This window comes from Vigna unguiculata, chromosome 9 (assembly GCF_037176805.1).
Source record: "Vigna unguiculata cultivar grain cowpea cultivar isolate G323 ecotype 2 chromosome 9, ASM3717680v1, whole genome shotgun sequence".
Lineage (NCBI taxonomy): Eukaryota > Viridiplantae > Streptophyta > Magnoliopsida > Fabales > Fabaceae > Vigna > Vigna unguiculata.
This window is the reverse complement of record NC_140800.1, coordinates 7,498,389-7,523,227: the sequence shown is the minus strand read 5'-3', so window position 1 is coordinate 7,523,227 and position 24,839 is coordinate 7,498,389. Positions and strand designations below refer to the sequence as shown.

Sequence of the window (24,839 nt, the reverse complement as noted above, 5' to 3'; positions counted from 1 at the left end):
AAATTATGGTATAGAAGTGGGGAATAACCTTTGCAACTTATGAGCTGATTTTGCTTGGTCAAGTTTGTCCTAACCCAAGTTCTAAGAAAAACTATAAATTCTGTGAAGAAGATAGCAGAAAATAAAATGAAGAACTTATACCTATGGCTGTCACAAGATGGAACTCAATATCCTGGTGTTGAAAAAATAATTTTAGCCTAGTGAAATGCATCATTTCACCTTTTGTTTCAAAAAGGAGGAAATGAAATGTGAATTGTTTCATCTAATGACTGAAAAATCTATATAAATAGCTTAATAGCTTCATGAAACTTGTGGTTTCAATTTATAATTTAAAATTCTTCTCCAAAATAAATTGTCTAAAATAATGAGTTAGTCATTTTTAAAGAATAAATTTATTAGTTATACAGCAATTTGAAGCATTCCAAATTCTAAGGGGTTGGTTTAGTTGAGCAAATCTTGTTCTCGCCTTTGTTAAGTGTAAGTTAGGCTCCTCTTGCCCTTTGAGGAAAATTTTATTTAAGTCCTTTATAAATGGTCTTTGAGTTCAGAGGCTTTCCTAGCTTTCAATGGGTATGCCATCCCTTTATTCTGAAATTTTATCAATCTAAACTGAAGCATACTACATAACACCATCGAATCTTGCCCATGATGTATGGAATTCTTTTTAAATACTGTTTTGCATCCCCTTTCTTGAATCATGCTCCAAAACAAACCATCTTTCTGGTAATTACTTTGCTGCAAAGCTTCCTCTTATTTTTATATATATGAACACTATTGCCTATCTAAAATAATGTTATCCAAAATTTGGTATATTGTTCTTTTCTTGTAGGAAAAATACAATGAAGCTCTCTCTGAGAAAGTTAAATATCCAGTGGACAAGAACCGTCTAGACGACCCTCACATCAAAGCAAATCTTCTGTTTCAGGTCAGTCAACCATTAACTTAGAATGGTACAATTCTTTTAACTTTCCTTGCTTATATACATAACCATACAAGTTTTTGGGGCACAGGCTCATTTTTCTCAATTGGAGTTACCAATTAGTGACTATGTCACGGACTTGAAATCCGTATTAGATCAGAGTATACGCATAATTCAGGCAATGATTGATATATGTGCAAACAGTGGGTGGCTTTCTAGCTCGATTACTTGCATGCGCCTTCTGCAAATGGTCATGCAGGTATTATTCTTTCCAGCTTTATTCTGCAGCTGCTCTTTCTTCATTCTTGGCAATTAGATGGTTTATATGGAACTAGATAGGGCAATTTTTTTCTCAATATCTGTCTATTTTAGACTTAATAAAATACTTTAAGGTTTTTGTTAAATATTTTGATCCAAAGCTTTTCTAAAAGTATGCCAATTGAGGTCAAAATACGCACTAAATTAAAGCTTCATTATCCAATGATAGACGACATCGTCAGCAATAAATACTAAATAACTGCCTCAGATATAACAGTTGTACCACGTTACATTTGCATTTCAGAGTGTCCAAAGGTTTGGGTCCACAAATCTTTTTACCGTCCCTAGAATTATGAAACCATGATCTCCAAATCCAAAATGTAATAGCCACTTGCAGCAACAGCCACTTTACATGTTGCTTTGCATAGTTGATGACTTATGAGTAGTTGCTTTTCATGTCATTTCCATGATTTAATTTGTAGTTTGTATCATATAATCCACAAATCGTATGATTTAAAGGTACTGATTAATTTCTTACCACTTTACTTGGTTATAGTAATGGACAAATAAGAACTTGATTTTAAGTGCTAAAGCTAGAATGTTCTGGTGTTGCAGTGTAATATTATTATTTAGGTTTAATTCCTTTAGTTCTCATTTTGAAGGGGATGGAGATTAGAACTGGATACAGCATAACCTCTTTCATCATTTGTTTGTAACTTGTGTCAACCAAGACAAGTTACTGTATTTGTAGTCATCATTGTATCAAAAAAATATTATTTCTTTCCTTTGATTGTTCCACTGCATATATTTGAAATCTGTGCTTTCAATAAAATTGTGCTCATAGTGACCTGAAATCTTGTGACCTGATTTTAGGGCTTGTGGTTTGACAAGGACTCTTCCTTATGGATGCTTCCATGCATGAATACAGATCTGATAAGTTCTCTTAGCCAAAGAGGAATTTCTAGTGTACAGGAATTACTAGAGATTCCCAAAACAGCCCTGCAGACTGTAACTGCAAATTTCCCAGCTTCAAGATTGCACCAGGTAAATAGTGCTAATAACTTTTATTTTTAAATGCTCATTCTAGATTTTTATTTAAATGTACTACAGTTTTAGTCCCTCTAGCTATAACTGTGAACGTGTTTCCCGCGTTGGTTTTTATTAAGTTAATTATGTTTTTCATGCATAAAATTTGAAATGAATCCACTTTTGGTTACCCAAAAAAAATCATTTTAGTCCGTCAAATTTAGTAATTAGAGACTAAAATTTTGGGGACTAAAATGAACTTTTTAAAATTTGGAAAACCAAGTTCAAATTTATTTTAAATTTTAGGGACTAAGAACATAATTATTTATAATTTTAGAGTTAAGTCTATTATTATCCATCCAATAATTAACAGAAATATAATGGACGTTTGATGTGATTTTGACTAGTATAATTTGACAAAGGATAAAATATATGGAGTATTTCAAACAATAAAACCAAAAAGAAGTGCTTTATTTAGAACTAAACAAATGGGAACTGACTTTTTTGTGTTTATCTAAATATTCTATGTAGAGTTCATGTCAAATACACTTATTTTTTTAAAATGTAAAACGTTTTTAATTATGGGCAGGGAATAGGAAGATGTTAAAAAATTGGATGAAAACTCTTTTTCTTCATATAGACAATGTTGCAACCCATGGGTTGTTGTGCATTATTGAGATGTGTAATAAATCTATAAAATATGCTAGATAGTCTTAAGTGGACTTTAAGCTTAGTTCAATCTTACAAAATTGGTTTATAAGATGAAGTTTGAATCTCATTCATATATTATGATTTGATCATATCCTTGTTTGATGTGAGATCAGCACATTAATCGAGGAATGAACATTTTGAGTGTGAGATTAGATATTTGTGGGTGGTCTAACAAAAGTCCAATAGCAAGTACACAACAACCCCAATGAACTTGAGTAGGATAAGCTCTAAATGACTCCAATACCATATTAAGAAGTAGACTTTAATCCTAACTCAATTCTATAAAATTGGCGAGTAAGACGAGGTTTGCACCTTGCTTGTAAGGTCGATGTAGGATCTCTATGTAGGTTTAATGTTTGTTAGTCCCTTCAATCAGTTTTAAACCTTACATTTTTTGTTGGTTTTGGTAATGTTTCAAACACTCCTTAAATATGGCTAAAATTCTTTCCCTTCAACTGTATTTTAGGATTGAATTAGGTGAAGTCCACTTTTAAGTTAACAAATGAAATCTATTAAGCTTTCTCTCCTCAAAACCAGGCTTTCGCATTTAACACAATCTATAAGATATGACAATTAATTTATGTATATAGATGTTATATTTTCAATTTGTTTATGTTTCTCTTATTTGGACCAGGATCTACAACATTTCCCTCATATTAAAGTGAAATTAAAGGTTCAGAGGAGGGACAGGGACGGTGATGGTGAGAGGTCTGACATATTAAATATCAGATTAGAGAAGATCAATTCAAGACGACACTCCTCTAGAGCATTTGTTCCTCGATATCCAAAGGTTCTTTTTTTTCTTTTAAAAAAATATTTTGTTATGATTTCTAGTCTGTGTGCGGTCAATATTATTTACAATTTTCTTGACACAGATAAAAGAGGAACAGTGGTGGTTGGTTCTTGCCAATACCTCTACATCTGAGCTATATGCTTTGAAAAGAGTCTCTTTTCCAGATCACTTAAATACCTCAATGAAGTTGCCTTCGACTCCAGCTAACCTTCAGGTAAATGATTTCTATCCATCCAAGTTGTGGCTCTCCTTTAGCTCTTGTTCTTTTCTTCATACACTCATGAACAAATAATATGGACTCTGTTCAAAACTCCCAAGAAACACAATGTCTCCCATACATGTTGTCTACATGGTAGAAGTGAATTGTCCACCATTTACATTTTCATCACTAGGGTCTTGTAACACCCAAAATTGACCCGGAAATAATGAAGGGATGATGAGAAGTTGAAGTGAAAATATTTTCAACCATCAGTTTTTCATTTTCCAACAAACAAAAAATAGAACATTTGTCACTCCGTATTTCTCGACTGTTTTCTAATATTGTCTTGCATGTGTTTGCTAATATTGTCTTGCAGGGTGTAAAACTGATTTTGGTCTCCGATTGTTACATTGGATTTGAACAAGAACACTCCATAGAAAAAGCTTGATGTATGTTAAAAGGTGGAGCCATCATGTCAGGGTCATTTCTACATGCTGTATATGGTTTTCTATTCAATGAGACTTTTCTTCATTGAAGAAGGGGTGGGGTTCCCTGGTGGTTCTTTTTTCTAACTATAATTTCAGCTTTCCAAGATTTAATCTCCAATACACATATCCATAGGATTTGCAATTTTTTTTATATTTATTATGTACCATAGGTAATCTTAATGATCTTATTCACATATTATGTTTTATTTTTATATATTTTCCAAGTCATGTCGCCATTTGTATCTACAATGACATTTCACCTGTCCCAGAATATATTCAAATAATTATATAGCAAATATATACGGTTCTTAGATATTAAGAGATGTCTTAGTGTTAAATAAATTGAACTGGGAAGAATGCTAAGAATGTAATTGCAAAATACTTAAAAATAATGTTGATATAAAGTATACTTAATAATAATTTTTATATAAAGTAATAGTTTGATGTTAGATTGATAACAAACAAATATGTACTTTAAGGAAATTCAAGCTGGTTCGTTACCTATCTGTGTCTTTGGATTACCTAGAATAAATATCGTTTGTGAAGTATTAAAGAAAAACTATAATACTTTATATATTTCTAGTAATTACGAGCATTCCTTATTCTGATTTAATGGTTAGCTTTAATAGATTAGAGTCATTAAAAAAACTACAGTTAGAAAGTCAATATTTAAGTAAATTGTAATTAAAAATAAATAAAACATACACTATAATCAAAAATTTACCATACTTAATTTGGAGTCTAAAGGAGTAAAAGCATACCGTAGTAGGGATGGCAACGGGGCGGGGACGGGTTTCGCTATCCCATACCCATCCCCGCATAAAAAATTCATCCCCATACCCAAACCCAACGGGTATCAAACTTTTTTTCCATCCCCATCCCCACCGGGTAACGGGTATAATCTCGTACCCATACCCGTACCCGTGTTCTAACTACTTCAATATTAATTTTTATAAAAGAAAAAAAATTACGGTAAAGAAAACATAATATTATGAAATATTCAATATTAGGAGGATTTTCTTCGATGCCAAATACCTTAAAATAAATTATAATTGTTTACATTTTATATTAGAATACCAAATAAAATTTCATGTGAACCAAAACATTTGTTAAATTTGCAAACTACAACATTGATGAACTTAGTTGATAAAATTAAAAAATATTTCAAAAAAATATAAAAGGAAAACAAATATTTAAATTAAAATATATTTTAAATGTTTGTTTACTTCAATTTTTTAAATTCTAATGAATATCTTTTTTATACACTAATAAAAGTTATAATATATCACTTGATCAAAATGACATAAAGAATAAATAATAAACATAATAATAAAAGGAAAACAAATATTCAAATTAAAATATATTTTAAATGTTTGTTTACTTCAATTTTTTAAATTATAATGAATCTCTTTTTTATACACTAATAAAAGTTATAATACATCACTTGATCAAAATGACACAAAGAACAAATAATAAACATAATAATAAAATTTTGACATAGATTTTGTATCTTTTGAACTTCAATATATGTTGGATAGTGACAAAAAAATATTCATAGCAATTACATTAAATTTTTATATTGTAGTAAATAAAAGTTATTTATACAATTAAAGTGGAAAAAATTACAGTATGATTAATAGTGAGTTATAAAATAACAAATAATTAGATAGAATATATCGAAATATTATTCTACATGATGAAAATAAACAATAAATAAAAATATTAAAAGACTAACAAATGTGTGTTTTAGAAATAATTTGAGAGACTATCGAAAGAAATCGCACAAAGGAAATCAAATGTATAATTAAGGTATGATAAAATGAAAAATACCTTACAGAACTAATTATTAAATTATGTTTGAAGTGGTTAAAATTAAATAGAAATATCATTAGTGACCAAAAAATTTGTCATTAAATTACATATAAATTAGTAATTAAATTGGTCACTAAATCAAGTACAGATTCGATCATTGAATCGGTCACTAATTTAGTCATTGATTCAGACAATAAATCAACTACTACCACCAATGACGAAAAATAGTGACTGATATGGGTTACTGACTAAATCAGTCACCATTTCATGTTTTTCTTATAGTGAATTATCATATACTATTCCTAAATATCATTATATATATATATATATATATGTATATATATATATAAAATTTTAACCACTTCAAACAGAATTTAAAGTGAAAAAATTACATTATGATTAATAATGAGTTATAAAATAAAAAATAATTAGATAGAATATATCGAAATATTATTCTACATGATGAAAATAAAAAAAATAAATAAAAATATTAAAAAACTAACAAATGTGTGTTTTAGAAATAATTTGAGAGACTATCGAAAAAAATCACACAAAGGAAATCAAATGTATAACTAAGGTATGATAAGACGAAAAATATCTTAGAGAATTAAGAAAACTTTTCAAATATTAACATATAATTAATGGTTGAAAAATAACGAAAATTATTTTAATGAAACAAAAGAGTTCTTCAAATTAAACAAAAATTAATAATAATAATAAGTAAAGAATTTTTTTTATATTATCTTAAATTGAGAGTATAAACATTCTCATGTGAAAGAAAAATTTATAATAAATAAAAATATTAAAAAATAATATAAATATTCAAATGTGAGGCATAATTTTTTTTTAATTAACATACATCATTTTAACATAATTACATAAAGGTTATGATAAGATAAAAAATATATTGGAGATGAGAATGAGTTTCATGACAAATGAAATAATTAAAAGAAAAAAAAAATAGAAAAAAAAAAAATATATATATAGGGGTTACTTGATTAATTGTGAATATTTTAATAATTTAAACGAGAATGGAGATATGGCGGGGACGGGTATTATGGCGGGTATATGTACATCCCCATACCCATCCCCATACCCAACTGAAAAAGTCGGGGATTCCCCATACCCATACCCATATCCAGTCAATGCGGGGATTCCCCGTCAAAACGGGGACGGGTTCGGACAATATCCACGGGGACGGGTTTATTTGCCATCTCTATACCGTAGTCATTTATGTTTGAGTTTTGTGTGTAGGCCTATATTATATAAGGATTTTTTTTTTTTCTGTATTGGTTTTTTGGAAGCTTCAATTCTTATCTTTGAATTTCATCTTTGAAAATGATAAATCTTTTTCATTTATATTAAAATCTCTTCCATTAAATCCATCACGTCTTTCAATTTTTTTTGTTTTGATTTCGTTCCACGAATTGTTTATTTCTAATATTCATCACATACTTTTAATGATTATGACACTTTTTAATCTATAACTCTTCGTGTTCATCTTTGGCATGTAATTTGTTCTTTTTATTACTACATCTTCCTTTCTAAACATGACATCTGCGATGAAGGATGTTAAAAGTTTGAGGAATAATTGAGAGGTGGTTCAATTATAGTTTAAGATTGTGTTTAGACTTGAAAATTCTACAATTTTAATAAATTGAAATAAATAACATTTAAATTATTTATAACTTTTTTATTTTTAAATATTTTATTTAAATAAAGTAATATCTCACATTTTATTCTTTTTCATAAAGTAATTAAATTTATTTTTTAAAATAAAATTTCATTTTGAAAATATTTATTTCAAAATATAAAATTTTATTAAAATTAATCTGTACAAAAAAATGTTAGTAAAATTTAAAAATTATATTTAATAAATTGATTTTTTTTCAATATATATGTAAAAAGAAAAAGTGACTAATTGTAGAATTCAATGAATTTTAAATTTTATTTTTAGTTATTTAAAATACCTTCTAAATTTTTTCAAGCTTATTTTCATTCAATTTTCTAATCCAAACAACATATTTTACACCAACAAATATTAAATTTACTAAATAAATAAATTATTCTACTAAATTATTTTATCCACATAAACTATAAAGATTTTTTTTTTAGAAATCAGGATCATTAATTTTGTTATTTTTTTAGTGCAATTAGATGATTTTTTTTATGCAACGGAGAATGAAGGAAGAAAAATATAAAGAGAGAAAAAAAGGGGAGAAAGTGGAAATGAAGAAGTAAGAGAGATTTTCATTGTAATTCGAAGTATTTTTTGTTTTCCAGGATGGATGAGGTGTTTACGTTGCAAAGGTATTTGTAAAAATGGATGAAATTTACATGTAAATTTTGGTAACCGTTGAAAGTTTTATCAGACTAAAATGGATGAAGTTTACATGTAAAGTGTGTGTTTATGAAAAGGCCTCCGCCATAGATTTATGTGTGATTCTACATAAAAAATTGGTTAATGTAATCAAATTGTGGAATTATTAAATGAATATTTGTGTGTGGAATCATTCAACATACACATAGTGACTCCCTAGTGGTAGGAAGGGGTTAAGTATTTATCATTCAATATATTAGAAAAAAGCTTTATTAGCATACAGAAAACATGTGGTATAAACAAGTTATGAAATCCCCTCCATATAGCATATATTTAATTATTCATAAACATATACAAATAAGTTTCCCCGAAATTAAATACAACTAAAAAGACAAATCTCCTTTTTCACAATATTACACTGCACCATTTATATTTTTATTGTTACTAAAACTCACATTAAGAAAAAGTAAGGAGCAACAGCAATACTAAGAAGCTGAGAAGCTTAAAAATTATGAATACATTGAGTAAACATGTGGTGCGAGCCTGGGCTTGGGAACCACTGAAAGAGGCTCAGCCCGCTGTAGGGTCAGCCCATAGGCTTCATCCATGTTCATCTTTTCTGGGTTCAGCCCATTTTCCAGTTCCCAATCAAAAGAATGGGCCAAGGTTGCAGTTAGAAGTTGGACCATTCGAAGCCCAAGGCTGAGCCCAGCGCAAATCCTGCGTCCAGCACCAAATGGTATAACCTCAAAGTCATTGCCCTTAACGTCAACATCAGCCTTCTCACCACCGGGAAGGAACCTTTCGGGCCTGAACTCCAACGGGTCGGCCCATTCCTTCGGGTCACGGGCTATGGCCCAAACATTCACCAAGAGAGTCGAACCCTTGGGGATGTGGTACCCAAATATCTCACAGCTCTCGGCAGCCACACGTGGCAGAGAAAGAGGGGTTGATGGGTGGAGCCTGAAGGTTTCCTTGATCACAGCTTGTAAGTACGGGAGATGGGCCAAGTCCTCTTCTTTCACGCTCCTGTCTCGGCCCACAACTGTGTCCAACTCTTGCTGGACTTGGGCCAGGATTCTCGGGTTTCGCATTAGTTCCGCGATGGCCCATTCTGTTGTGCTGGATGACGTGTCAGTTCCGGCGGTAAACATGTTCTGCCAAATTTGAACAGAGTAGAAACAGTTAACAAGCGATTATTTTATGAAAACGATAAAAAAAAATGGAGTATGGAGCAGAGTGGTTACTACCAGAAGCAGTGCTTTGATCTCTGTGTGAGTGAGATGGTTTCCATCATCGTCCTTCACAGTTTGAAGAGACAACAAGATACTCAAGAGATTGTTGGAAGAAGAATCGTGTTCTTCAATAATGGTGCTTAAAAACGCATCAAATCTTTGGTGCAATTTCTTCATCTTAGCTTGCACTCCTTGAAGATCGAGCCACTCGAACAACGGAATAAAGTCTCCGATGTTGAAAACGCCGGCCAACACCATCACCTCCACCACCATGCTCTTGAACTCATCAGCCCTAGGATCGCACCCGCCGTTCCCGTCGTCGAACACTCGCCGTCCGATCATCACCCTCGCCAATGCGTTCGTCGTGCACACGTTCAACACTTGCCCCAAATTCACTGCTTTTCCCTCTGAACTTCCCAAGTTACGTGTAAGTCTTCCCACCTCTTCCTGAAACGTGTCGTTCATTTTCTCAATTAGTTTTTCATTATCAATTCGTCACACTTTCATTAATGTCAACTGCCACACCTACGTCACTCATGTTGACTTCAATCTCTATCGTATGACATTAACGAGTATTTTCAGAAATTAAATATATTATTTTTCTTTAAATTATTATACAAAATAAAAAGTTCTTTAAATTTCTTTAAATTTTCAGAAATCTCTATCATGTTAATAATAAGTTTTTTATTTTCAAAATATAAATAAAATAAAAAATATTTATACAATACTTTACAGTGAAACGGATAAGTGGCATTTTTGTAAGAAGTGACATGAATGCGACCACAAGAAAAGCATTGCGCGGATGCGAGACACACGCCTTGCATAATTACTAGCATGAAAATTATACACGTCGAAATGTGACGCGTACTTATGAACTATTAAGGGGAAACGTTAACAAGCACGGACCAAAAAAATTTATTTTTTCGGTTTGTTTGTCGATACTTTTTCTCGTCTAAATTAGTGAAAATATTTATCTTGTAAATTAGTGAAAATTAGAAAAGACAAAAAAATTATTGTTTTTCTTGAAAAGACCATTTTAGTCTATAAAATAAATGACATCAACATCTAAAACAAAATATATCTTAAATAAGTAAACATCAAAAGGAAACGGTTTATGTTGTGATGAATGTTGTCATTACAAAAGTTGAGCATGGTATGGGAATAGGCATCATCAGTAATGCATGATTAGGTTAGAGTAGTGGGTAGGTTCAAAAACACTTCTTTCAAATATTATTATTACATAAAGATGTTCATCTATTTTTAAAAATAGAGGTATTCAAATAATAATAATAATAATAATAGAGTAAATTTCACACTAGATAATATTAATTATGCAAAACACATATGTTTTGAATACATGTATTTTTTCAAGTATTGTTAATGATATTTGAAAATATTTTTTGTAGTAAAAAACAGTTTTCAAGCATTGAATTTACTTCAAACTTATTTTATTTTAAATATGTTAATCGATAAGTTAAAAGATTTTTTTTTTCAAATATTTATTATAAAGTGATAAACTATTTAATTTTTTCATCAATATTTTTACAGTGAATCACAGTAAATTAAAAATATATTATGATATAACTATAATTTGAAGTTTAATTTTTTATACCGTGACATTTATTTTTTTATTTTCTCAATTTTTTTCTCTTAACAAAATAGTGTTAAAGTATGTTGTACGTCTTTCCCCGTACGTTAGGTCTGTCTTTTTGGACTAAAGTGTAAAATTGTACTTTTATACAAAAATGTAATTTTCAACTTCTGTAAATATGTATTTGGGACCAAATCTTTAACATATTTTAACAACTATTGTGAAAATATTTTCCTTAAAATGTTAACAAAACATATGCAATACTGACACAGATCTATTGAGGAAATGAGAAGCTTTGAAAACAGTTTTCTAGATTAAGAGTTACAAGTTACCAAATCTATGAATTAAGTTGTGGCGTGATACTAAAAACCCATACTTTTAATATGTGGCGTTGAAAAAGAAATTAATTAGACTGATTTCGTTGTAACTTTAAATAAATTGTGCCTTGACATTAAACCGACACTTTTAATATGTGGCGTTGAAGAAAAAAATTATACTAAAGTTGTTGCTTTAAATAAATTAGTTAAAAAGCTTTTATGACTATCACAGAAGTTCTACAGACACAGCATTTAAAAATGTTTATACAGGGTTTAATTTACAAAATAAAATAAAAATTCAAAAGCGAAAATATATTGTCTTTAAAGAGAATAAAGTAAACAAAAAGTAATTTTAAATTAAATTTTGTAAAAAATTAGAAGAACAAAATAAGAGTTAATTCATATCAGTAGTAAAATAGAAACTAACAATAATAACATAAGGTTTATAAATAATTTCATTTACTTACATACACGTCTCTCCCTTTAAAACCACTCAAATCCAAATAAAACTTACTCAAACTATCATGTACTCTTTCCCATATATAGATTTAAAGTCTTGTCATATACACTATAACACAAAAAGTTCACAGAAAAATAAAATAAATTTTAAATATATATATATATATATATATATATATATATATATATATATATATATATATATATATATATATATATATATATATATATATAACATGTATACACGTGTGTATGCATGAATATTACGTGTGTAATAGAAACAGAAAATTCACCTCACGCAAGTGTCTAAATACTTCCAGGGCCTTCCCGGAGAAGAGGTGAACGGAGGTGAGTTTCCGGAGCAAGCGCCACCGCGGGCCGTAGGGGGCGAACACCAGATCCTGGTAGTTATAGGCTATGTATTTGGCTCCGGCGTTCGGCGGCCGGCTGCTGAAATTAGAGTCATGGATCTTCAAAAACTGTTCGGCCACCGACGCCGACGCCGCCACGATGACGTCAACGAATCCGAGACGCAGGTGCATCAACGGGCCGTGAACGCGGGCCAAGGCGGCGAGGGAGTGGTGCGGCACCGGGCCCATGTGTGGGAAATTCCCGAGAACGGGCCAGGGTTTCGGACCTGGAGGAAGTGGCAGAGAAGAAGAACGCGTTAAGAAGTTTATTAAACGATATACGAAAATCGTAACCGCGATTGTTGCGACGACAACCATGAACGGAGACATGGTTGGTTTTTGGAATGAAACTGTAGTAGAAGTAGTGTGTTGGGGTTTTTCTTCGGTTTCCCTCAACCTAGTGCTATATAAAGGAAATTTTTTATTTTTTTCTCTGACCGTTTTTTAATTTATTAATTTCCCTAACCAACATGCCAATTGAGACAGAACTTTGATATTTTGTTCTAGACTATTATTGACACGGTCTCTTTTATATTTGTGGAGGCTGGTCATTATTTTATAATAAACATATTATCAAATATATGTTTTGAACATCTATAGCTATTAACAGTAATTTTTTATCTTTTGATTCAACAAGGTTTTATTTTTGTTATTTATAAATTATACATAAAAATTATAATTTTTTTTATTGTATAATTGTAATTATGATTTTTTTAAATGAAAAATAAAACGGTTTATGTTTATTTGTAATACATATTACTTTTTATATTAATAGAAATCTAGACGTGTTTTTATTATATAATTATGATAGTAATGAAAAAAAAAAAAAACTTGTGATTATTTTTTGTGTTTAGAATTATGAGATGTTTGTAAATTGAATAAGTAGGTAGAGTGTGAGGTTGAGGTTGTTGTTTAATGGGTGCATTTAATGTGATTGATGTGAGTTTCAGTGTCTCGTGTTTTGAACATTAGGTATACTTGTGTTATCACTTATTTACATGACATGTCTTCATTACTCTTGAGTTGTGTAGTAGATAGGTGTTCATTCTTCTAATTTTAAATTTACAGAGAAAGTTAATTTGGTGTTAACGTTTCAAGATTATTTCCTTAATAAATATGTTTTATACACATAATTTTAGAAATTGAGCAGAATCATTCTATTCAATACATTATTTGTCTACATATTATTTCTTAACTATAAAATGATAAAAAAAAATTCAATAAAGTAAATCTCATACTATTTTTTCATTATTTATTAAATTTTCTCAGATTTGTCTCTGTCTCTTGATCATATGCAATTTGTGATAGAATGCTCTTCACCCGATTTTGCTTAAGTACAATAAATACAGTGATTTTAAAATTTATTGAAATTTCGGATCAACGTACGTAAGAAAAATATTTTTCTAGTTTTCCTTAATTAAAGGTAAAATGAAGCAACCAGAAATTGGTCCCGAAGCTAGAACACAATAAATAATATTTATTACAATACGAATTGAGAATTATTATTCTTACACGAAAAGGACATTTTTGGTTTGTGATTTAAGAGCTTATACATGGGAAGAAGTAATCGTTATGATTAATTAGAGTGGAAAATGAGTTAGGTTTTACATAATTGAAAGAGAAAAAAGGAAAAAGATTGAGAAGGTTTAAGTTTGTTGGTAGGAACGTGGCTTGGATGAACGAGTCTTGGCATTGCTGGGTGTTGAGTTCGTGTTTATATTGGACTTATAGTTTCTCACGTGATCATGCGTCGGTGTTAGGTAAGCACTGCATCAACTTTGACTTAAGAGAAAAAGAAAAACGGTTCCTTTTACAAAATTAATATAATTTTTTTCATATATTACCAATGGTCGAATTTAAATAAAATTATCAGTTTGGTATAACTTGTTCACAACATTTACAATTTTTTGCTTTATTTTGTTCAAGTCGTTATATTAAAAGACGATATTAAAATTTTAATTTTTCGAATGAATTTTGTATACACGCATATCTAAAGTCGTAAGCATATATAGCATACAATTTTCAATAACGTTTTTACTACATAACCTCCACATACTTCTTAATAAATTTTATTTAGGATAATTATTTCAAATATTTTCTTAATGTAAAACATATAATGAATTTTTTTTATAACTTACGTCACTATAAATAAAATATTTACAAAAGTCAAATTTTAATTATGACAACCCTTAATTTATGTAGGATAAATAATTATATAATTTATTTTAAAATTAATATAAATTTGATGATTAATGTTTTTTAATTATTACATTTGATTGAATTTGCAATGTGTCAACGTTCATGATTATTGAGGAAATTCTGAATTTAATGTTGAAGAGATATTTTTCTTCCATCAATGTCAACCAAAGTCTTGTAATGTTAGATTAAACGATTAGCGGTATGATTGTGGACATTTTTTAACTTTTCGATTTTCTATTATCATATCAGCTATATATTTAAACTACAAAGTTTATTTCAAATCCTCAAATACATCGTAAGTTATACAGTAGGTCAATAATTACTCATTTTCATAGAGAAATGGATCAAATAGTTCAACCTAAAAAAATGTTCATATTGTCACAATGAATGACATAGGAGAAATCGTCCATTTCGCCATTAAAATTTCATTCTTTGTAAATTTTATAGAGTGAAATTAATAAAGTCTAAAATTCTCAAAATTGGAAAAAGTGTCACAAATATTATGTTATGATTTTAAGTTTCCATTTAATATTTTTCAATAATCTATTTTATTTTGTTAATAGTTTCTGTGTAATTGTTTATTAATTAATTAATGGTTATGATAGTTAAATTTGACTTTGGTAAAATGTTTACTCTTAATAAGAAAACACAAATTCTAAAAAAATAACGCTGTATTAATTACATTTGCAGTTACAATTAAAATAAATTATACAATTATTATCCTACATAAATTAAGGGCTGTTATAATTAAAATTTGACTCTTCTAAATATTTTATTTCTAATCACGTTAGGAAAAAAATACTAATACCAATTTTATATTAACACAATATTTGAAATAACTATCCTAAATAAAAAGTAGAATATTTGATAAGTAGAGATATAATAGTTAAAAGTCGTCAATAGTTAGTTAAATTATATAACGGATCGTCATCTTTATATTAATTTTAAAATAAATTATATAATTATTTACTAAAATAATAAATAATATGTTGAATTATTTTAAAAAATTTGTGATCCAAATACCACAATAAACCATTTCAACAAGATTTCAAAATTGTTTAAAAAACAATTTTAAAAAATAACTTGTTTGAAACGTCAAATAAATTTAACAAAATTTTAAAATTTGGTCATAGTGATTAAATATACGTAATTATAATACGTAATTATAAAGTTATGAGACTAAATTAAATCAAAATTTTGAAGAGATATTAATTCCAATTTTTTGTTGAGTTAAGTGACAAAAACATGTTTAATCCAAATTTAAAATGTGTTTTGTTTATATATAATTTACACATGAGATGAATGCCATTTCGATTATACAATTTTATGCTATTTTCTAAGATTAATTGGTATTCATTAATCTTCAATGAGTTTACAACAAAAGTCATAAAAAATTATTAGAACTTTGTAGTTGTTCTTAACTTTAGATGATAGAATTGTTTTTTAAGGCGAAACTTGTGAATTTTATTTTATATAAAAATATTTGAAGAAACTCGTGACCCATTTTTATAAACTTATTTATTTTCATGGAAAAAATAAATCATTCTAAATTAACTTTTAGAACGTTGGCATCAAATATAAACTATTATATATATATATATATATATATATATATATATATGATAAATTTATTAATGTTTAAGATAATTTATGCTGAAAAGTTTAACAAATAATTTTTTTGAATAACATGTAAAACTTTTTACAAGTAACATTAATGTAGTGTTTCTTTTCATGGTTGGTACTGTACGAGGTTATTTGAGAGAGCGGATTTTGTACTTAGGCCGCGTTCTTTTTTATAGATTTACGTAGATGTGAGAGAGCGGATTTGGGAGATAAATGGATTAATCCATCCCTACAAAAGTGCGTTGATAGTGGTATTATGTGAGGCACATTACCAAAATAACCTTGTTTTATCACATTTCTTATGCAAAAACAGCTGTCGCAATTCCCTTTCATGATTCCCTTACCTCCTACGAGATTCTTGAGCGAGATTCCCTCCACTCCACTGTGCATTTTCGAAGAACATTTTAAATTGGCTACACTAGTGTGTGATTGTGAATGCTGGCAACGTGGTGGTTGCAGATCGTTTTGAGAGGTGAGAGATGGTGTTGCTGCGATACAGTGTGGGTGTGGGTATGATTGTTGAGTTCATCTATGGAGGGGAAGAAGATGAGGTGGTTGGGTGTCGTGGGCGAGAAAGAGGATGGAAGGCTGGGCTATGGTGGCGCACATAGCAGGTGGTGGTGTGTGGTGGTGAAGTCCATAGTTGAGATATGCACCGATTAGCTAACTGGTGCGGTGCAAGTGAGTGTGTGTGTGTGTGTGTATGTGTCACTAACACCGGTTACGACATTGGTGTCGTGTGTGTATGTGATTTTTTTTTAACCTTTTTTTAACTTTATTTATATAATTTTTGTTTAAAATTTAATTGTATAATTTTTTTAAAATTCAATTGTATAATTTTTTTAAAATTTAATTGTATAAAAAAATTTTACATTCATAAAAATTTAATTTTTTTATTTTAAAATTTCATATAATTTTAATATATTTTTTAATTTTTATTAATTAATTATAATTATTTTTATAACATCAAATTACAATTTCCATCAAGGATATTTTGGTAATTTTCTAATTCTATCTATTTTTACAATTAATTTTATTTATCACATCAATCAAATTTCTCGCTAATTTTCATAAAATTTATTTCCAAATCCACTCACTTTACTCTTCAAATCCACTCAAAAAAACACAAAAATTCATCAACCCAAATTTATACAAATTCATTTTCACACTCTCTCCCCTATCCACCTCCAACAACACACCCTAAATGAAAATTAACTTTATTTTAGAAAGTCAATTATTTTAAAATATCTAAAATGATCATTAACAACATTATGTGGTTATAATTTCAAGGACAAAAGAAGACAACGAGTAGTAGTTTCCATCACGTATTTGATTTTTCGGTAACAGTATGTACAGTAGAATAGTATGTTATAATATATCTGATAGGCCATCTGAATGAAAATTCATCTCTCCTAAATGTAATTATTAGACCGTAATTTTTGAATAGTGTCTACCATATTTTTAATTTTTAATAACTATTGTGAGTTTATTTACGTGTAATTGTCAACAATAATTTTTTATTTGAGTTGTTTTTGTTTAAATATTATTGTACTAGGTATAATATAATGTGTTTTTCATTCAAATAGCACAATATATGGACTGAGAAATTACTCAGATAATATACTTTTTCAAATATTCACACATATAATTCATTTATTTTATATCCGAATTATTATTTTCAAATACAAATATATTTGCACATATATTTGAATTATTGTTCAACCAATTTACCTTCAATCACAATTTAGAATTCGATCCCTAAAAATCAAATTCCAATCTAAAAATATGTCTTAGATAAATATTTGTTACAATGTTAAAAATTTAAGTGTGAGTGCAAATTTGAATAAAAGATTTGAGTATTTTATAAAAGAATTTATAAACTGTTTTTAATTTTTGAATTGAAAATAAATATTAATATGTGAGTTAAACATATATTTCATTAGAATTTTGTGTCTCCGTGAATTTTTCTAAAAAAACTTTTATCAGTATACTATTGTGCTATCTGTTGTAATTATATATGTTATTTGGATGAAAACATCTAATAAAATGTGACATACACTAAAAAATTTTAAAAATTTCCCACAGATTTATATTTGTTGATAAATTTAATTTAATTTACGGACGAATTTTATTAAAATTTTTATAAAACAAATTGTCAATGAATTTTATAGATAAATTTATTTTTATCGATAAAAATTATCGTAATATAAATTCAAATTATAGACAAAAATTTTATTTAGTAAATATGTTGGTAATACAAATTGAAATTGTTAGACAAAATTTTCGTCATAAAATTATCAGTAATATAAATTTAAATTATTGATGACTATTTCTAGTCAATAAATTATTTTTTAATTTTTGTTTAATTAATTAATTCGTTTATTTAAATTTTATTAATAGAAATAATTTTAATTATAGAAAAACATTTATCTCAATTTTTTTATAGTATAGAAGTTTTCTCACCATTAATTATTGATATTTTTTTATTCTTTTAAGATTTATGTTAATTAATTAATTCATCTTGATAAAAATAATTTTAGTTATAAAAAAACATTTATCTCATATTCTTTCTTTCACAGTATACGATTTTTCTTTCCAATTGTAAGGTCCACTAAATAATTTTCTGCCCTAATTTAAAGGGGTTGCCCCAAACCAGTTGGGCCTAGGGCTGACCCATAGGGAGCCAAACACCCTAATCTGCCCTAACCCCACTCATACGTCTCATTACAGAAAAACAGATCTTCCTTGCTCCTTTCTTGAGCAGTTGTGAACCTCTGCTAGGGTTTATCCCTCTGTCACATTCAAGCTAGTTCAACTTCGTTCTCTCTTCACGTATGTTAGTTCTTGAACCATACTCTTCCCTGCTAAGTTGTTTTTCGTAGTTATGTTGGGGTTCACAATAGTAAACCCAATCTTTCTTTTGTGTCGCTATTTCCAACTCTTAAACTACTCTCGGAATTGTTGTATTTGTGGGGTTAAGCGTTGAGGTCCCTTGCTAGCTTATTTCCAAGTAAGGGAAGCTAGGGTTCGAGTTTAAAATGTGTTCTGCTTGTTTTTTTTTTCAGTTCTATTTTGTGTTTATGGTGTGTATATGATGCTCAATATGATATAAATGCGTATTTCACATTGTCCTGGATGAATTTGTGCACTGGCCTACGCGAACAGTAGAGAAGATCTGATAATCTCGTCCAAGCGAGTGGAGCTCGCCTAAGTGAGACCATTAGAAAACCCTCCCTGGTGTTACCCGAGTTGTCGCTCAAGCGACGAGCTCTAGTCTTGAGCGAGAGGCCATCTTGCTCAAGCAAGGAGGGCTCGCCTAAGCGAGAGAACGTGACAACACCATTGTTCCCTTTTCGAGCTCTCGCCTAGGCGAAGGGAGCTCGCCTGAGCGAGAGAACGCTCTCGCCTGAGTGAGACTCTTCTGCCTGAGCAAGAATGCACCAGGTTCTGTTTTCTCCGTTGTCTTGGTATGTTTGCTATATTTTTGGGTGATGTGATCTGTTAACGGCATGAAATACATAATGTGCATGTATGGGATTGGTTCATGGATTGAATATGATGAGTTTGGTATGGATTTGATGTGGGATATGAATGAAGGTTGGTTATAAAGTTTGGCATGAGATCGGTATGCATGATGAATACCTATTTGGTTGGTGAAACATGATTTATATGTGGTTAGGACGTAATTCCTTGAATCTTTAGGTGAGATCTCAGGGTGGTGCCTCAGTTGGTCGGGACGTAATTCCATGACCCTTGTTAATGAGAGTTCATGGTGGTGCCCCATCTATATAATTAGTAAGGATTCAAGGTAAGGTTGCATCCTGACGCTCTAAGGAGTTAGTTAGTCTCACATAGAGCGGACTGACTCTTGTGGTGAGAGTAGCAGGAGGCTCGAAACCCATTAAGGGCTAACCTTGTGTATGGGGGTTGAGACATCGTAACACTTAGCTCGGGGGTGAGCAGCTCGGTAGAGCAAGAAAATCCACCACAAGTGCAAGCATCCGCTGAATCCGACTAAATTATATGTATCCGAATGAGTCGAGTCTGAGTCTTAGTGTATTGCTTGAAAAGCCATAACATGTTCGGGTGACATATATTTCGTGGACTGTGAAATAGCATGTAACTATATGTTAAACTGTTTTCGCTCTAGCTTACCCTGTTTGTTTGTTTGTTGCATGTCTTGTTTGTGTGGTTCTCTCTCTTTGCGATGATCATTAATTTATTGATGTGAGCAGATGTGAGAAACACCCCAAGTCATCGGGGTGATGGAGGTCTCGATGTGTAGTCTCTCAGGGTTGGATCACAATTTTCATTTAGGGCTAAGGCCCATGTATTTATTGTCTTATCTGAGAATTTATTTGAATTACTATCACTCGTTTACATTACTTTGTATCAGGCATCGTGGTGTGCCTCTATTATCGTCCTTTAAGTACTTTGGGATATCTGTAGGAGTGACGTTATACTCCGTTAATCTTGTTTCTTATATTATACTGTGTGACATTTCCTAATTAGCTTTATTAATTAAATGGGATGTTACATTAATTATTGATATTTTTATTCTTTTAATCTTGTTTTGATTAATTCATTCATTTAAATTTTATTGATAATAATAATAATTTCAATTATAGAAAAAAACATTTATTTCCAATTTTATTTCTTTTAAAGCATAAGATTTTTCCCACCATCAATTGTTGATATTTTATTACTCTTTTAATTTTTGTATTAATTACTTAATTCATTCATTTTAACTTTTTATTGATAATTATAATTTTAATTATAGAAAAACATTTATCTCATTTTCTTTCTTTTATAGTATAGGATTTTTGTTACTATTAATTATTGATATTCTTTTATTCTTTTAATTTTTGTGTTGATTAATTAATTCATCCGTTTGAATTTTATTGACAAAAATAATTTTAATTATAGAAAAAAATGTATCTTAAATTTTCTTTCTTTTATAATATAAGATTTTTCTTAACATTAATTATTGATATTTTATTATTTTTTTAATTTTTTGTTAATTAATTAATTGATTCATTTAAATTTTTTTGATAATAATAATTTTAATTATAGTAAAATATTTATCCCAAGTTTTCTTTTATAGTATAATTTTTTTTAATATTAATTGTTGATATTTTATTAGTCTTTTAATTTTAGTGTTAATTATTTAATTCATTAATTTAAATTTTGTAAGCCCTTTTTTTTCAGTGTTATAAAGTTTTGGGTCTGGCCTTTTCGGAGGCCCAAGGCCAGCCTTCAGTAGGACCCCTATACCCTTTCTGCTTCCTCATTTCTCACTGTCTGGGTTTTCAAAAACAAAACTCCATGTTGTCTCCCTCTACGAAGCAAAGCTCTGCTAGGGCACGTATCATCTCCCATCTCCAAGCTAGCATAACCCATCTTGTACTCCTGGTAAGTCGAACTCTAGAGCTTTAGTTTATCTCTTCCCCTTTTCTTCGCTGTTGAGCGCTTTGGGTACATTAGGGTTCGATCTCCTAACCCTGTTTTGGTCCGGATCTTCATGTTTCAGCTCTACTCTAGTCCTTGTAGCTGCGATACCCCATAGCTAGGGTTGGTTACTTTTGGTACTCCAAAACAGAGGTAAGGGGAGCTAGGTTTTTTCGTCTTTTTTTGTTGCATGTGCTTGTTTCCACTACTGTTATGCATGAAATGATTGGAGGATACATGTATTTGTGTAAGATGGAGTTAAAATGCTTGATGTGGTCTGTTTCTGGGGTTGCATGTGATGGGGAAAACAACAACAAACAATATACCAGAGAATGCAGCGGATATAATTTCCCCTAACTTGCAAGAATCTATGAGGAGAAATAATCAAAGAGCAGCAATAATAAATCACCAAAAGTACAAATAAAGGCACCAAGATTTTTAACGTGGAAAACCCCTCAAATCAAGGGTAAAAACCACGAGTCGTCCAGACTAAAGAAATAGCTTCACTATGATCAACAAGAGTACAAAAGAGTCTCAATCAATAGCACAAATTAGTGTCAACATCCAACCAAATAACAAAGCAACAAAGCTTTCAAATAGAGAAGAACAAGAGAGGAAAACCTCTAAAAATCACTGCTGCAGTGCGAAATTAATATCTCCGAACTCAGACCTCGTATCAAAGATCCGACCGGTCAGAATGAAGATCAATGAGTTCCGAACCTGTTGTAAAAATTTCAGCCGGATCCAACGGTGAACGAATCCGCAGCGCCGATTCTACTGTGACAGCTCTGTGAAAAACGTGAACAGAATTTTCCTTCTACCTCTCCCTCTATGCGTTAGGGCTTTCAGTGTGTTCTGACTCTATTGTTCTGCCTCTCTCTTTATTTTATAGCCTCCTCTCCACTAGGTTAAGTGAGACATGGGCTTCTCAAATTTTGGGCCTTTTCTCCACATAGGAAGGGAGCCCAATACCCAACAGCATGCGTGGAGCAGTGGGGGAGATCTGATAGTCTCGCCCAAGCGAGCTTGTCTCGCCTAGGCGAGAATATCAGAGGCTCGCCTAAGGTTCTGCCTCGAGCACTCGCCTAGGCGACCATTTCGTGTTTTGAGCGACGCCTTGTCTCGCTCCGGCGAGAAGGCCTCGCCTGAGCGAGAGTTCGTGAAATCCCCATTGTTGCATGTCTCGCCTGGGTGAGAGCCCGCTGTTTGAGTGAGGCCAGCCCCTCGCCCAAGCGAGTTCGTGAGTGCGTGCACTGTTTTATTGACTGTTTGGATGATTTGTTGCATGTATTGTTTGGATTATTCTTCCCAAATATGATGTACGTGAATATGCTTGGGTGTTTGGGTTTTATGAACGAAAGTGGTATGTTTGGTATGAGTGATGGCATGGAATTGTACATGATGATTGGGTGAAATGAGAATTGGATGTATGAGATGAAAGTGGTGGTTGTGGTATGAGAGACATGAAAATCGCATGTGATAGGCGTAATTCCATGAGCCTCGTAGGGAGACTCCATGGTGGCGTGTAGTGTATATATTAAGATATGGATTCAAGTAAGGATCGCATCCCGAAACTCTAAAGGGTCAGTAAGTCTCATGTAGAGCAAACTGACCCAAGTGGTGAGAGTGGCGGGAGGCCTTAGTCTTTGGCAAGATAATGGCCTTAGATGCTTGAAGGTTAACCTTGTGCGTGGTAGGGTGAAACCCATTGGCAATGGCTCTGCAGAGCAGTAGAGGCCACCACAAGTGCAAGCGTCCAGTGAATCCGATCTTAGTATATGTATCCGGATAATTGAGTCATAGTGTCTTACTTGTTTGCCATAACATGACTTTGTGTCTCTGTGTTGTATGCCTGGGAATGCTTATGTACTTGTTCTTCTATATCATGATAAGTTTTAAATTGCACTAGCTTACCCTTGCAATTTTTGTGTATGTTCTTGTTCCGTCTTCTCTTTTGTGATGATCACCATATGGTGGGAGCAGATGGGAATGCTTCTGGAGGTAGGCCTGATGGTGGTAGCAGTGCAGCTTAGTGGGCTCGTTGATGTGGCCTTCGAAAGAAATTCTATGGCCCTAGTGCCTTGTAATTCCATGCTCTTAGAGCATTTCTTTTGCAAAAATGTTAAGCTTTAGATTTGGTTTTGTTATGGCATGGTTATATGCCTAGGTTTCCTTTTAAGTACTCCTATGGATGACTGTTAAAGTACATTCTTTAACTCTGGTTTCTTCTGTCAGCTTTGCTCTTTAATATTATAACTATGCGATGCTTTGTTTAGTAGATTAATCTATTAAAATGGGATGTCGCAAATTTTGTTGATAAAAATAATTTCAACTATAGAAAATTATTTATCCCAATTTTTTTTATAGTATAAAATTTTTCTCACCCATAAGTATTGATGTTTTATTACTTTTTTTGTGTTAATTAATTAATTTAAATTTTATTGATAAAATTAAAATTAGTTATAGAAAAACATTTATTCCATTTTTATACAGTATAAGTTTTTTTTATCATTAATTATTAATATTTATTACACTTTTAATTTTGTGTTTATTTATTTATTTAATTTTTGTTGATCAAAATAATTTTAATTATAGAAAAATATTTGTTTCAAATTTCCTTTCTTTTTTATAGTATAACATTTTTTTATCAATTTATTCTTCTCGTAATTTTTGTGTTAATTAATTAATTCATGTTATGAATCAATGATTGTCCATTGATTTGATACATTTACTCATATGATTCATTACTCTTTATTATGGTAAATATTTGTGTTAACTAAGTTGATTTGTTTCCTTTATGGATTACATATATATAAATAGGACTCTTCCTATCAATAATAATAGACACTGATGAGTTGCTCTCTATTCTTTATTCTCTCTCTTATCTATTCTCTCTGTTATTCGTTTTATTTCATAACACGTTATCAGCACGATGCTTCAACCAATTGAGGACTAGTGGAAGCTTTTTCTCTATAACGACAGTGCTCTGCGTGTCTCAATCCAGACTCTTTCTAATCCTTTCTCAAATTAT

General features: G+C 30.5%; 2 protein-coding genes across 3 annotated transcripts in view; one reads left to right on the top strand and one right to left on the bottom strand.

Annotated features, from left to right (window-relative positions):
* LOC114196220 (U5 small nuclear ribonucleoprotein helicase) overlaps nucleotides 1–4,713 on the top strand; it is a 45,182-nt gene extending 40,469 nt beyond the window's left edge. For both annotated transcript variants that reach the window (XM_085667080.1, XM_028086784.2), the window contains 6 exons: nucleotides 830–925; nucleotides 1,011–1,178; nucleotides 2,051–2,221; nucleotides 3,549–3,704; nucleotides 3,790–3,921; nucleotides 4,283–4,713. In XM_085667080.1, coding sequence (XP_085523206.1) covers nucleotides 830–925; nucleotides 1,011–1,178; nucleotides 2,051–2,221; nucleotides 3,549–3,704; nucleotides 3,790–3,921; nucleotides 4,283–4,354 — 795 coding nt within the window. In that variant the 3' untranslated portion in view covers nucleotides 4,355–4,713. The remainder of the gene's footprint in view (nucleotides 1–829; nucleotides 926–1,010; nucleotides 1,179–2,050; nucleotides 2,222–3,548; nucleotides 3,705–3,789; nucleotides 3,922–4,282) is intronic.
* A 4,109-nt stretch (nucleotides 4,714–8,822) lies between these two features.
* Nucleotides 8,823–12,929, bottom strand: TT7 (Cytochrome P450 superfamily protein). The gene is made up of 3 exons (XM_028049610.2): nucleotides 12,422–12,929; nucleotides 9,777–10,208; nucleotides 8,823–9,683 (listed from the first exon to the last, which is right to left on the bottom strand). Exons 1-3 carry the CDS (start codon nucleotides 12,866–12,868, stop codon nucleotides 9,036–9,038), a joined length of 1,527 nt encoding a protein of 508 aa, XP_027905411.1. The 5' UTR covers nucleotides 12,869–12,929; the 3' UTR covers nucleotides 8,823–9,035.
* Nucleotides 12,930–24,839: the final 11,910 nt, after the last annotated feature.

Bases quoted from the DNA above. Each gene is read 5' to 3' on its own strand.
- TT7 (XM_028049610.2), bottom strand. From the start codon at position 12,868: ATGTCTCCGTTCATGGTTGTCGTCGCAACAATCGCGGTTACGATTTTC. The intron at 10,209-12,421 runs GTGAATTTTCTG...GACACGTTTCAG, and splicing joins TATTTAGACACTTGCGTGAG to GAAGAGGTGGGAAGACTTAC. The intron at 9,684-9,776 runs GTAGTAACCACT...CAAATTTGGCAG, and splicing joins AGATCAAAGCACTGCTTCTG to AACATGTTTACCGCCGGAAC.